At 36.9% G+C, this 14,421-nt stretch overlaps 1 protein-coding gene across 5 annotated transcripts in view; it reads left to right on the forward strand.

Annotated features, from left to right (window-relative positions):
• The window catches only part of Stim2 (stromal interaction molecule 2), a 169,013-nt gene that overhangs the window by 91,146 nt on the left and 63,446 nt on the right, over positions 1 to 14,421 (forward strand). For all 5 annotated transcript variants that reach the window (XM_078021165.1, XM_078021166.1, XM_078021167.1 and 2 more), the window contains exon 3: positions 11,638 to 11,752. In XM_078021165.1, coding sequence (XP_077877291.1) covers positions 11,638 to 11,752 — 115 coding nt within the window. The remainder of the gene's footprint in view (positions 1 to 11,637; positions 11,753 to 14,421) is intronic.

The following is a 14,421-nucleotide window of genomic DNA, read 5'->3' on the forward strand; positions in this document are numbered from 1 at the left end:
TGACTAGTGGAGTCAGATTTTGAATATATGTCTGTCACACTGCAAAGTCTGAGTACTTAACTGTGATGATAAGTCACATCTCCTGGGTGTTGAGTTCTCTTAAAATTACGGTTTAAATTTTTTTTAAATTATATATAACATTAGGATATATTTTGAAATAATCCTAAAAATATGAAGTATAATTTTCTTGAATTTAGTCCCCAGCACTTCTCCCTGTTCCCCAATGCCTGCTCCCTACTCTCCTCCTTTATTTATCTTTCTGAAATTTATTTATAGTTTTTAAAATGAATATCTTGTGGATGTACTTAATGTTGGGATTCACTGTGCTACATCCATGTGTATACAAAGAAAAGTTTGTTCAGATTCATTCCAATGTTTCCTCTTTTCTTGTTCCTATTTCCTCCTGCTGCTCAATCCCCTTCATCTACTCTACTAATCTTTAATTTTTTGAAATTCCCTCTCTTTTTTTTCCCTTTCTCTTTCTTGCTTTCTCTCTTTTTATCCCCTCCTGGTACCCCATTTTGGTTTAGCTTCCACATATTAGAGAAAACATTTGACCTCTGACTTTTTGGGACTAGCTTATTTCACTTACCATGATAGTCTCCACTTACATCCATGTACCAGCAAATGCCATAATGTCATACTTCTTTATGGCCGAGTAATATTGTGTTGTGTATATATACCGTATTTTCTTTATCCATTCATGTGTTGAAGGGTACCTAGGTTGGTTCCATAGCTTGGATCTTATGGATTGTGCTGCCACCAACATTGATGTGCCTGTGTCACTGTAGTATGCTGATTTTAAATCTTTCAGATACATACTTCGGAGTAGGATAGCTAGTTCCATTCCTAGTTTTTTGAGGAATCTCCATATTGCTTTTCGCATGTGCTAGGTGAGCACTCTGCCGCTGAGCCACACCTCCAGCCCCTGGGTCTCTTATTTTACCAAATGAATTTGAGAACTACTTTTACTTGTTCTGTGAAGAATGTCGCTAGAATTTTCATGGGAATTACATTGAATCTGTATTTCGTTTTTGGTAGTATGGCCATTTAAATGATGTTAATTCTGCCTATTCAAGTGCCTGTTGCACTAATTTGCAGTCCTACCAATAATGTATGAGTAAGTGTACTTTTCCCTCTACATTCTCACTAGCATTTATTATTATTTGTACTCTTGATAATTGCCATTGTGACGGAAGGGAGAAGAAATCGCAATGTAGTTTGAATTTGCATGTACCTAATTGCTGGAGATGTTGAACAGTTTTTTCATATTTTTATTGACCATTTTTATTTGTTCTTTTATTTGTTCTTTAGTTCTTTTGCCCAATTATTGATTGGGTTATTTGTTTTTTTGGTGTTAATTTTTTTGAGTTCTTAAGGACCAGGTGGCAAAGACCTTCTCCCATTTTGTAGGCTCTCTCTTCACACTCTTAATCATTTCCTTTGCTGTTCAGAAGCTTTTAAATTTTATGTCATCCCACTTAATGATTTTTATTTTATTTCTTGTGCTTTGGGAATCTTGTTAAGGAAGTAAATTTCTGTGACATGCTAGAGTGTTGGGCCTACATTTTCTTCTAGAGGTTGTAGGCTCTCTTATCTAATTCCTTGGTCTTTGATCCACTTTGAGTTGACTTTTGTGCAGGGTGAGAGATAGGGGTCAAATTTCATTCTTTTTTTTTCTGAAGAGAGAGAGAGAGATAGAGGAGAGAGAGGGAGAAATTTTAATATATATTTTTTAGTTTTCGGCGGACACAAACATCTTTGCTTGTATGTGGTGCTGAGGATCGAACCCGGGCCGCATGCATGCCAGGCAAGCGCGCTACCACTTGAGCCACATCCCCAGCCCCAAATTTCATTCTTATAGATAGGGATTTCCAGTTTCCCTACCACCATTTGTTGAGAAGACTATCTTTTCTCCGAAGTGTATTTTTGGCATGTTTGTCTAGTGTCAGATAACTGTAATTATGTAGGTTTTTCTCTGTGTCTTTTGTTCTGTTCCACTAGTCTTCATGCCAGTACCACACTGTTTTTGTTACTATAACTCTGTAGTATATATAATTTGAGGTCTGGTATTATGATGCCTCCAGCTTTGCTCTTCTGGGTCTCTTAGTCTTTTTTTTTTTTTTTAATATTTTTTTAGTTGGACACAACACTTTCATTTTATTTATTTATTTTTATGTGACACTGAGTATCAAACCCAGCACCTTGCATGTACTAGGCGAGCACTCTACCTCTGAGCCACAATTCCAGTTCCTGGGTTTCTTATTTTGCCAAATGAATTTGAGAACTACTTTTACCGGTTCTGTGAAGAGTATTGCTGGAATTTTCATGGGAATTACATTGAATCTGAATAGCGTTTTTGGTAGTATGGTCATTTTAACAATATTAATTCTGCCTATTCAAGAACATGAGAGGTCTTACCATCTTTTAAGACCTTGAGTTCCTTCACCTTGAGACCTTGTTAGATTTATTCCCAAGTATTTTATTTAAATTTTTAAAGGCTATTGTGACTGGGATAGTTTTCCTAATTTTTTTTCCAGCAGATTCATTATTGGAGTACAGGAATATGATTAATTTATGAGTGTTGGTCTTGTATTCTGCTATTTTGCTGAATTTATTTATGAGTTCTAGAAGTCTTCTGGTGGAGTTTTTTGTGTCTTCTAAATATATGGAGTGTTGTCAGCAAACAGAGATAGTTTAATTACTTCTTTTCCTATTTGTGTCCCTTTAATTCCTTCCATTGCCTTATTGCTCTAGTTTGAGTTTTAAGGACTATGTCGATAAGAGTGGTGAAAGTGAACATCCTTGCCTTGTCCCTGTTTTTAGAGGAAGTGCTTTTCAATTTTTCTTCATTCAGAATAATGTTGGCCTTGGGTTTGTCATATATAGCTTTACAATGTTGAGGTAAGTTCCTTCTGTCCCAAGTTTTTCTAGGGTTGTAAACAAGAATGGGTCAAATGCTTTTCCTGCATCTATTGAGGTAATTAATTATATGATTCTTGACCTTGATGCTATTTTTGTGGTGAATTACATTTATTGACTTCCATATATTGAATAAACCTTGTATCCTTGGGATCAAACTCCTTGTTCATGGTGCCTTGTCTTTTAAATATGTTTTTTATATGGTTTGCTAATATTTTATTAAGAATTTTTCATGTATATTTATCGAGTATATTGGCTTATAATTTTCTTTCCTTGATTTGTCTTTGATTTTGGTATTAGTGTGCTACTGACTTTGTAGAATGAATTTGGCAGTATTCTCTCCTTTTCTATTTTATGGAATAATTTGAGGAGGCTTGGTATTAGTTCTTCAATGGTTGGGTACTACTTTTCTGAGAATCTTTCTGGTCCTGGACTTTTCTTTGTTGGAAGACTTTTGATAGCTGCTTCAATTTCATTACTTGATCTGTTTAAGTTTTCCACATCCTCATGATTCAATTTGGTTTGGTCATATGTCTCTAGGAATTTGTCAGTATCTTCAAGATTTCCTAGCTTAATGAAATATAAATTTTCAAAACAATTTTTGATGATCCTCTGAATTTCAGTAGTGTTTGTTTTGACATTTCCTTTTTCTTCTGAATTTTGTTAATTTTAGTGTTTTCTCACTTTCTTTAGTTTGTCTAAGGGTTTATTGATCTTTATAAACTCATTGTGGTCCTTTTAAAATGTTAAGTAGCTAGAATACAATATCTGTTGTATGTGGAAGTTATCTTATTTCTGAACTGTAATAATTCTGAAGCACCAGAATTATACTCTGGGCTCCTAAGTGTTCATATGATGAAGAGGATTTCCTAGTTGTTTTTAATATGTATCATATAAATGAAACACTTGCCATTTGTTCTAAGTGACTGGATCATTTCCAGGACATACTTCCTCTCTGCTTTGTCCATCATCATGATTTTTACTCTAGGTTTTTCTAGATCAAAGCCAGTTATCTCTACTAGATCGGTCAGGAAGAATGGGAGGGATGAAAGGAGGAGTTGGAGCAATTAGACGCCTTTTAGTATAATTTTAAAAAGAAGCAGTTAGAAAAAAGGAGTAGGGCAATATTTAGAGCAACAGATATATAAATGCTAAAGTAATGTTTTGGATTAGTGCTATGGAAACCAATAGTGATGAAGGACCAGATGTTGAATTTCAATCTCTTATGGAGAGGTATTATGAAATGCATGATTCAGGTGCTTTGAAAACATTGCCTGATTGCTATAAAGGTAAGTGTGGCCACAGCCAGTTTCAGTATCTAGTGTAGACCAGAATCAGTACGATTGACACTAGTCTCTTGTTCACATGTTAAATAGTTTGTTGATCTTAAAATCTTGTTTCTGTATTTGGCATTCAAGCACACTGAAGATCAGAAAAGTGAAATATTTGGTTGATATTATATTATTGCTAAATAGTTTAGTATAGAGCAACTCTAGTAAAAAGCAAAATCTCATCTTTTGTCAGTGTAAAGTCAGAAATATATGCCTCTGAAATGGGGCTGTGGGGGATTTTCACTTTCTGCATTTTAGATTTCTGAAATAATCCTTATGTTTTTGGAATCAGAAAAAAATCAATTTAAGTGCTAATAAAACAATAATGAAACAAGAATATCAGAAATATTGAGGTTGAAAGAACATGGAAAAAATATCAGTTTTATATAATTAAAGGCTTTTTAGGGAGGAGTATCAGGATATAAGCCTTAAAGATTGTCAGGGAAAAGATTTATAAATGATATGTAAGCCATAAAAAAAGAATTTGCTTTTGATTTGTTAGACAGTGGGAAACAATTAAAGAAGTAACGTAGAACTGGTTAGTTCTTTAAGGATAATTTTATTACTTTCTCTGTGTATACACACACCCACATACTTTTTATTTTTATTTTTTGGTGGTGGTGGGGTACCAGGGATTGAACTCAGGGTCACTTAACTACTGAGCCACATCCCCAGCTCTATTTTGTATTTTATTTAGATACAGGGTCTCACTGAGTTCCTTAGGAACTCACTGAATTGCTACAGCTGTCTTTGAACTTGTAATCCTCCTGCCTAAGCCTCCTGAGGTGCTGGGATTACAGGCGTGGGTCACTGTCTGGCTCTGTATATATTTTAAAGTAAGACTAATAGAGGGTATACTTCAGTTTTGTAAAATACGTTAGTTTTGCACATTGTAACCAAATGCCCTTAAGTTATAAGCAATATTTTAAAAGGAAAACAGAAATATGATGCAGTAATTGAAAGATTGGTATTATGTTTTAAAACATTCTCTTGTAAAAATGTATTATGCTCTTGAGTATAACTACTACTTGGGTTGGAATCTGAACTCTGCTGTTCATTATTTCAACTGTATTATTTAATCTCTCAAATTATTTAATTTGGGCATATTATTTACTCCCTTTCAACCTTGGTTTCTCATCTGTGTCTTAAAGAAAAATAATATTTTTCTTATAAGATTGTCATAAAGCTTAATGACCCTATGTATATGTATGTGTGTTTTAGGTGTATAGACATACTTGTTATGTAATTTCTACTTGGTAAATAATGAATGTTCAATACGTACTTAACACTGATTTTTTTTTATTTTTATTTTTTTTATTGTTGGTTGTTCAAAACATTACATAGTTCTTGATATATCATATTTCACATTTTGATTCAAGTGGGTTATGAACTCCCATTTTACCCCGTATACAGCTTGCAGAATCACATCAGTTACACTTCCATTGATTTACATATTGATATACTCATGTCTGTTGTATTCTGCTGCCTTTCCTATCCTCTACTATCCCCCCTCTCCTCCCCTCCTCTCCCCTCCCCTCCCCTCCCGTCCCCTCCCCTCCCCTCCCGTCCCCTCTTCTCTCTCTACCCCTACTACTGTAATTCATTCCTCCCCCTTGTATTATTTTTCCCTTTCCCCTTACTTCCTCTTGTATGTAATTTTGTATAACCCTGAGGGTCTCCTTCCATTTCCATGCAATTTCCCTTCTCTCTCCCTTTCCCTCCCACCTCTCCTCCTTGTTTAATGATGGTCTTCTTCTCGTGCTCTTCTTCCCTAGTCTGTTCTTGGTTACTCTCCTTATATCAAAGAAGACATTTGGCATTTGTTTTTTAGGGCTTGGCTAGCTTCGCTTAGCATAATCTGCTCTAATGCCATCCATTTCCCTCCAAATTCTATGATTTTGTCATTTCTTAATGCAGGGTAATACTCCATTGTGTATAAATGCCACATTTTTTTTATCCATTCGTCTATTGAAGGGCATCTAGGTTGGTTCCACAGTCTTGCTATTGTGAATTGTGCTGCTATGAACATCGATGAGCAGTGTCTCTGTAGCATGCTCTTTTTAGGTCTTTAGGGAATAGATCGAGAAGGGGGATAGCTGGGTCAAATGGTGGTTTCATTCCCAGCTTTCCAAGAAATCTCCATACTGCTTTCCAAATTGGCTGCACCAATTTGCAGTCCCACCAACAATGTACAAGTGTACCCTTTTCCCCATATCCTCGCCAGCACTTATTGTTGTTTGATTTCATAATGGCTGCCAATCTTACTGGAGTGAGATGGTATCTTAGGGTGGTTTTGATTTGCATTTCTCTGACTGCTAGAGATGGTGATCATTTTTTCATGTACTTGTTGATTGATTGTATGTCCTCCTCTGAGAAGTGTCTGTTCAAGTCCTTGGCCCATTTGTTGATTGGGTTATTTGTTATCTTATTGTCTAATTTTCTGAGTTCTTTATATACTCTGGATATTAGGGCTCTATCTGAAGTGTGAGGAGTAAAGATTTGTTCCCATGATGTAGGCTCCCTATTTACCTCTCTTATTGTTTCTTTTACTGAGAAAAAACTTTTTAGTTTAAGTAAGTCCCATTTGTTGATTCTAGATGTTAACTATTGTGCTATGGGTGTCCTATTGAGGAATTTGGAGCCCGACCCCACAGCATGTAGGTCGTAGCTAACTTTCTCTTCTATCAGATGCCGTGTCTCTGATTTGATATCAAGCTCCTTGATCCATTTTGAGTTCACTTTTGTGCATGGCGAGAGAAAGGGATTCAGTTTCATTTTGTTGCATATGGATTTCCAGTTTTCCCAGCACCATTTGTTGAAGATGCTATCCTTCCTCCATTGCATGCTTTTAGCCCCTTTATCAAATATAAGAAAGTTGTAGTTTTGTGGGTTGGTTTCTGTGTCCTCTATTCTGTACCATTGGTCCACCCACCTGTTTTGGTACCAGTACCATGCTGTTTTTGTTACTATTGCTCTGTAGTATAGTTTGAAATCTGGAATCGATATACCACCTGATTCACACTTCCTGCTTAGTATTGTTTTTGCTATTCTGGGTCTTTTATTCTTCCATATGAATTTTATGATTGCTTTCTCTATTTCTACAAGAAATGCCATTGGGATTTTGATTGGCATTGCATTAAACCTATAGAGAACTTTTGGTAATATCTCCATTTTAATGATGTTAGTTCTGCCTATCCATGAACAGGGTATATTTTTCCATCTTCTAAGATCTTCTTCAATTTCTCTCTTTAGGGTTCTGTAGTTTTCATTGTATAAGTCTTTCACCTCTTTTGTTAGGTTGATTCCCAAGTATTTTATTCTTTTTGAGGATATTGTGAACGGAGTGGTTGTCCTCGTTTCCATTTCAGAGGATTTGTCGCTGATATACAGGAATGCCTTTGATTTATGCGTGTTGATTTTATATCCTGCCACTTTGCTGAATTCATTTATTAGCTCTAATAGTTTCTTTGTAGACCCTTTTGGGTCTGCTAGGTATAGAATCATGTCATCTGCAAATAGTGATAATTTAAGTTCTTCTTTTCCTATTTTTATGCCTTTAATTTCTTTCATCTGTCTAATTGCTCTGGCCAGTGTTTCGAGAACTATGTTGAACAGAAGTGGTGAGAGAGGGCATCCCTGTCTTGTTCCAGATTTTAGAGGGAATGCCTTCAATTTTTCTCCATTCAGAATGATGCTAGCCTGAGGCTTAGCATAAATTGCTTTTACAATGTTGAGGTATGTTCCTGTTATCCCTAGTTTTTCTAGAGTTTTGAACATAAAGGGATGCTGTACTTTGTCGAATGCTTTTTCCGCATCTATCGAGATGATCATTTGGTTCTTATTTTTAAGTCTATTGATGTGGTGAATAACATTTATTGATTTCCGTATATTGAACCATCCCTGCATCCCAGGGATGAATCCTACTTGATCATGGTGCACAATTTTTTTGATATGTTTTTGTATCCGATTCGCCAGAATTTTATTGAGGATTTTTGCATCTAGGTTCATTAGAGATATTGGTCTGTAGTTTTCTTTCTTTGAGGTGTCTTTGTCTGGTTTCGGAATCAGGGTGATGTTGGCCTCGTAGAATGAATTTGGAAGTTCTCCCTCTTTTTCTATTTCCTGAAATAGCTTGAAAAGCATTGGTATTAGTTCCTCTTTAAAGGTTTTGTAAAACTCTTCTGTATACCCATCCGGTCCAGGGCTTTTCTTAGATGGTAATCTTTTGATGGTTTCTTCTATTTCCTCAAATGATATTTGTCTGTTTAGGTTGTCTGTATCCTCCTGACTCAATCTGGGCAGATTATATGACTTAAGAAATTTATCGATGCCTTCACTATCTTCTATTTTATTGGAGTATAAGGATTCAAAATAATTTCTGATTAACTTCTGTATTTCTCAAGTGTCTGTCGTGATCTTGCCTTTCTCATCCCGTATGCTAGTAATTTGAGTTCTCTCTCTTCTTCTCTTCGCTAGCATGGCTAAGGGTCTGTCAATTTATTTATCTTTTCAAAGAACCAACTTTTCGTTTTGTCAATTTTTTCAATTGTTTCTTTTGTTTCAATTTCATTAATTTCAGCTCTGATTTTAATTATTTCTTGCCTTCTACTTCTTTTGCTGTTGTTTTGCTCTTCTTTTTCTAGGATTTTGAGATGAAGTATGAGATCATTTATTTGTTGGTTTTTTTCTTTTTTTAAGGAATGAACTCCAAGCAATGAACTTTCCTCTTAGAACTGCTTTCAATGTGTCCCATAGATTCCGATATGTTGTGTCTGTGTTTTCATTAAACTCTAAGAATTTTTTAATTTCCTCCTTGATGTCTTCTAAAACCCATTGATCATTCAGTAACCTATTGTTCATTCTCCAAGTGATGCATGATTTTTCCTTTCTTCTTTTATCGTTGATTTTTAGTTTCATTCCATTATGATCAGATAAGATGCATGGTATTATCTCTGCTCCTTTATATTGTCTAAGAGTTGCCCTGTGACATAATATCTGATCTATTTTTGAGAAGGATCCATGTGCTGCTGAGAAAAAAGTGTAGCTGCTTGATGTTGGGTGGTATATTCTATATATGTCAATTAAGTCTAGGTTGTTAATTGTGTTATTGAGTTCTATAGTTTCCTTATTCAACTTTTGTTTGGAAGATCTGTCCAGTGGTGAGAGAGGTGTGTTGAAGTCTCCTATGATTATTGTACGGTGGTCTATTAGACTCTTGAACTTGAGAAGAGTTTGCTTGATGAACATAGCAGCACCGTTGTTTGGGGCATATATATTTATGATTGTTGTGTCTTGTTGGTGTATGGTTCCCTTGAGCAGTATGTAGTGTCCCTCTTTATCCCTTTTGATTAACTTTGGTTTGAAATCTATTTTATTTGATATGAGTATGGACACTCCTGCTTGTTTCTGCAGTCCATATGAGTGATATGATTTTTCCCAACCTTTCACCTTCAGTCTATGTATATTTTTTTCCTATCAAATGTGTCTCCTGTAGGCAGCATATTGTTGGGTCTTGTTTTGTGATCCATTCTACTAGCCTGTGTCTCTTAATTGGTGAGTTTAAGCCATTAACATTTAGAGTTATTATTGAGATATGGTTTGTTCTTCCAGCCATATTTGTTTATTAATGCTGCTAAACCTGATTTGTTTTCCTCTTTGATTATTTTTCCCCCTTTACTGTCCTACCTCCCACTGTTGGCTTTCATTGTTATTTTCCATTTCCTCTTCCTGTAGTGTTTTGCCAAGGATTTTTTTTGAAGAGATGGTTTTCTAGCTGCAAATTCTTTTAACTTTTGTTTATCATGGAATGTTTTAATTTCATCTTCCATCCTGAAGCTTAATTTCGCCGGATACACGATTCTTGGTTGGAATCCATTTTCTTTTAGCATTTGAAATATGTTATTTCAGGATCTTCTAGCTTTTAGAGTCTGTGTTGAGAGATCAGCTATTATCCTGATTGGTTTACCCCTAAATGTAATCTGCTTCCTTTCTCTTGTAGCTTTTAAAATTCTCTCCTTATTCTGTATGTTGGACATCTTCATTATAATGTGTTTAGGAGTGGATCTCTTAAGATTTTGCACATTCGGCGTTCTGTAGGCTTCTAGGATTTGGGATTCTGTCTCATTCTTCAAGTCTGGGAAGTTTTCTCGTATTATTTCACTGAATAGATTGTTTATTCCTTTGGTTTAGAGCTCTGTGCCTTCCTGTATCCCAAGGACTCTTAAGTTTGGTCTTTTGATATTATCCCATATTTCTTGGATGTTCTGCTCATGGTTTCTTAGCAGACTTGCTGAGCTGTCTATGTTCTTTTCAAGTTGAAATACTCTGTCTTCATTGTCTGATGTTCTATATTCTAGGTGATCCACTCTGCTGGTAGTATTCTCAATTGAGTTTTTAAGTTGGTTTATTGCTTCCTGCATTTCTAGGATTTCTATTTGTTTGTTTTTTATTTCCTCTATCTCCCTGTGAAATTGATCTTTTACTTCCTGGATTTGTTTATGTAGTTCCTTGTCAATGTGATCTTTCATTATCTGATTTTGCTGTCTCATGTCTTCCTTGAGACTCCAGATCATCTGAAGCATGTATATCCTGACCTCTCTGTCTGACATTCCATCTGTTGCAGCTATTACCTCTTCTAAAGTTGAGTTGACCTGCATTGCCTGTGGTCCTTTCTTTCCTTGTCTTTTCATACTGCTTGCGTTTCTTTCTGCTTGGTGAAACTGTTGTGTTTTTGAAATTTTCCCTCTATTTATTTATATTGCTCTTGTATAGTTGAAAAGTCTCCCTTGCAGGGCAGGTAGTGGCTGTGATCCTCCTCCAATTGGTGTGATCCGTCTACCACGCTGGCGGGCCCTAGGTCTGCTCTGCTGGCCGGTCGAAGATCCGCCTACCCAGCAGGCACGAGGGGCACCTCTGTCACTCTGCAGGTTGCTGGGCCTAACCTACCGATGGGTCGCAGGTCTGCCTACCTTGCAGGTGCGGGGGGAGGGGCCGGCTCCGCCCCTCAGCAGGCTGCTGGGCCTGATCTGCCGGTGGTCACAGTCCCGCCTGCCTTGCAGGCACTGGGGGAGGGGATGGGCCTTTCCCTCAGCAGGCCACTGGACCTGTCCTGCTGGTGGGTTGCAGGACCGAGTTCCCTGCAGGCGCGTGTGTCAGCTCTGTCACTCGGCAGGTTGCTGGGCCTGACCTGCCCGTGGGTCGCCGGTTCGCCTCAACACTGATATTTTTATTGGATAATTAGTAAGAGGCACTTCACAAAATATATGTAACAAATAGGTATCAAAAATATACCAGTTATTATCTGAGAAATAGCCATATAAGATTTTTTAAATAAAAACTAAATTAGTTAATTTTAGTCTATTTAACAGTGTTTTCTTTTCTCTAGTTTATCAGAGAAGATATGAAATATAAAGATGCTACTAATAAACACAGTCATCTGCACAGAGAAGATAAGCATATAACTGTTGAGGATTTATGGAAACGATGGAAAACATCAGAAGGTAAGATTGTTGTAGTGATTGTGATCTCTTATCTTCTGCACTTCTGCCCTGCTTAGCTGTTGATAATTCACTAATTGCATATGGTTTTACAAAAATTTAAAGTAATATTTATGTGAAAACACTTACATTTTAGTAACTATTCCAGTTTTTATTCTGAAAAGTGACTTTTATCTTAGATTTATTAAGCATCAGGCTGTTTTCAGATAATTTGTTACTTTATAACAAAATGAATAAGATAGATAATATATGCCCAGGAGCTTAAAGTTCTGAAACATTGTTTCAACTAGTAGATTGCATTATTTAAAAGTTGTATCAAATAAACATAGTATAACTGTTAGCTTTTTTTTTATCACTGACTAAAATGCCCAAGAGGAACAACTTAGAGCAGGAATAGTTTATTTTGGTTCATGGTCTCAGAGGTTTACTCCATGATAGGCCAACTCCATTGATCTGCACTCAAGATGAGGCAGAACATCATGGTAGAAGGGTGTGCTAGAGCCCTGTTCACCTTGTGGCAGCAGGGAAGCAGGGTGAGGGAAGGGGCTGCAGTAAGATGAACCCTTTCGGTGTATTTCCCAGGGACCCACCTCCTTGGGCTCTCCAAAGGGCTTGGACTGTCCTGCACTTTTAATCTTGCCTCTTGTGCTCTTGCCCCACCTGCCTACTGCTACCATCCAGTCAGCCCATTCAAACTATTATGGACTGATTAGGTTATAGCTCTCGTAATATGATCTTTTACCATTCCTGCATTTACAGAGGAGCTTTTGTGTGATACCTCATATCCAAACCATCACACACTTTCCCTGATCTTTAAGAGCTCATGTTCATCTTACAATGTGAAATGCATTTATTTATCTCCAGGAGTCCCATAATCTTAAGAGTTTTAGCATTGCCCAAAAGTCCAAGTTACATATATCCAATATACAGTGGTACAGAGTACATATTTCCATTTTAAAAGGGAGGAATAGGGACAGAGAGAGAAGGGATGGATCAAAACAAAACTAAAACAGAACTAGGCAAACGGGTCCTTTTATTCCATCTATAGTTTCTAGGACAAAAGGCAAATAAATGTGCTCCCCAAATGGAGCACCTTTAATCTTGCCTGTTGTGCTCTTGGCCTCTCCCTTAGCCTGATTCTCTCTTAATCCAGCAGCTTTTCTTCAGCAAACAGTCCACTTTACTGGTACCTCTTATTCTAGGATCTCCATTCCAGCTTTGGCTTTACCTTCACAGCTTTACATATCATCCTCTCACATTAAGATTCCGACCTTGCTATACTTTGTCTGGCTTCCTAAGCCTTTCTTTGAAATTTTGGTGGAAACCTCCATGATCCCTTAGCTCCATATACCTACATTCCTGCAGAATGAGCACCATGGGGACGATGCCAAGGTCTGCTGACAGCTTGAAGACTAAATAGCCAGGCCTCCTTGGACAAATGCTGCAGTGGCCTCTGAGTACGTAGGTGGCTGAGCATAGTGAAACAACTTCCTAGGTTCCCCTATGCAGGCATGGGGGCCCCCCAGCATCTTTTTTACAGGAATTTTCCCTTCTATATTCTGAGCCTATAATAGGTGTGGTCTTATAAATTCCTGAGATGCCCTAAACCAGCTCTCCTATTGTCTCTGCATGAAGCACTCACTTAGCACCTCTTAGTGGCTATAATCTCTTTAAAAATCACACTCTTCTTGACCACAGTTTTACATTCACTCTTCTGGTCAAACTATAAGTTTTTAAAATCCTTTAGCTCTGCTTTTTTTTTTTTTAATTTTTTTTTAATTTATTTTATTTTTATTTTTTTTTATTGGTTGTTCACAACATTACAAAGCTCTTGACATATCATATTTCATACATTAGAATCAAGTGGGTTATGAACTCCCTTTAGCTCTGGTTTTTGATCATGATTCTCACAGTAAACCTAGCTAAAAGCTACCAGCAAAACCCATGCCACTGACTCAATTCTGTGCTGCCTGGATATTTTTCTGCCAGATTAATTAGTCCAAATTTAGTCTCATACGAAGTCTCAGGACATGAGCAAAACAGATCTAAGTTCTTTATCAGAATGTAGTATGAATGGCCTGTAGCCCAATTCCAAGTAGAGTCATATTCAATTGTAGGGCTGTAGTATTTACTGATCCCAAAGAAAGAACTTGTAGGACTCAATAGAGAGATTTGAGAAATTTTATTACTCATGCATTCCTCTATGGTGGCAGCCAGAATTACAGTGGAGGGTCCTACCATCCTATAAGCAGAAGGAATATAAGGGATAGGTTGCATGCTCACTGTGCAGGTGGAGTTCTTTAGATGTCTTATGAGGATAGTCTTTTACTTTATAACCGTAGTCTCTCTGCTTTGATTCTCACCTAAAGATTGGAGATAAAGGAAGTGGGCAACTCTCCCTTTCCATTTTCTTCTTCATTCTTTAGAGTCCTCCTTATTTCACATCAATCTTTCCTAGACACTGATTAGTATTTAACCCAACACCTGTTCCCTTCCCCTATTTCCTTAGTTATCATATTCTTTAGAGTCATTCTTATCTCAGCACAAGCTTTCCTAGACTCTGATTAATGTTTCTCTAAAATTCCATTCCTTTAGTGTCTTAAAAGTCCCTTAAGGGTCCTCACAGTCACATACTGCCGCTTGTCTTCTGTGAAGCCCTTGTGGTAGGGATT

This window comes from Ictidomys tridecemlineatus, chromosome 9, assembly GCF_052094955.1.
Source record: "Ictidomys tridecemlineatus isolate mIctTri1 chromosome 9, mIctTri1.hap1, whole genome shotgun sequence".
NCBI lineage: Eukaryota > Metazoa > Chordata > Mammalia > Rodentia > Sciuridae > Ictidomys > Ictidomys tridecemlineatus.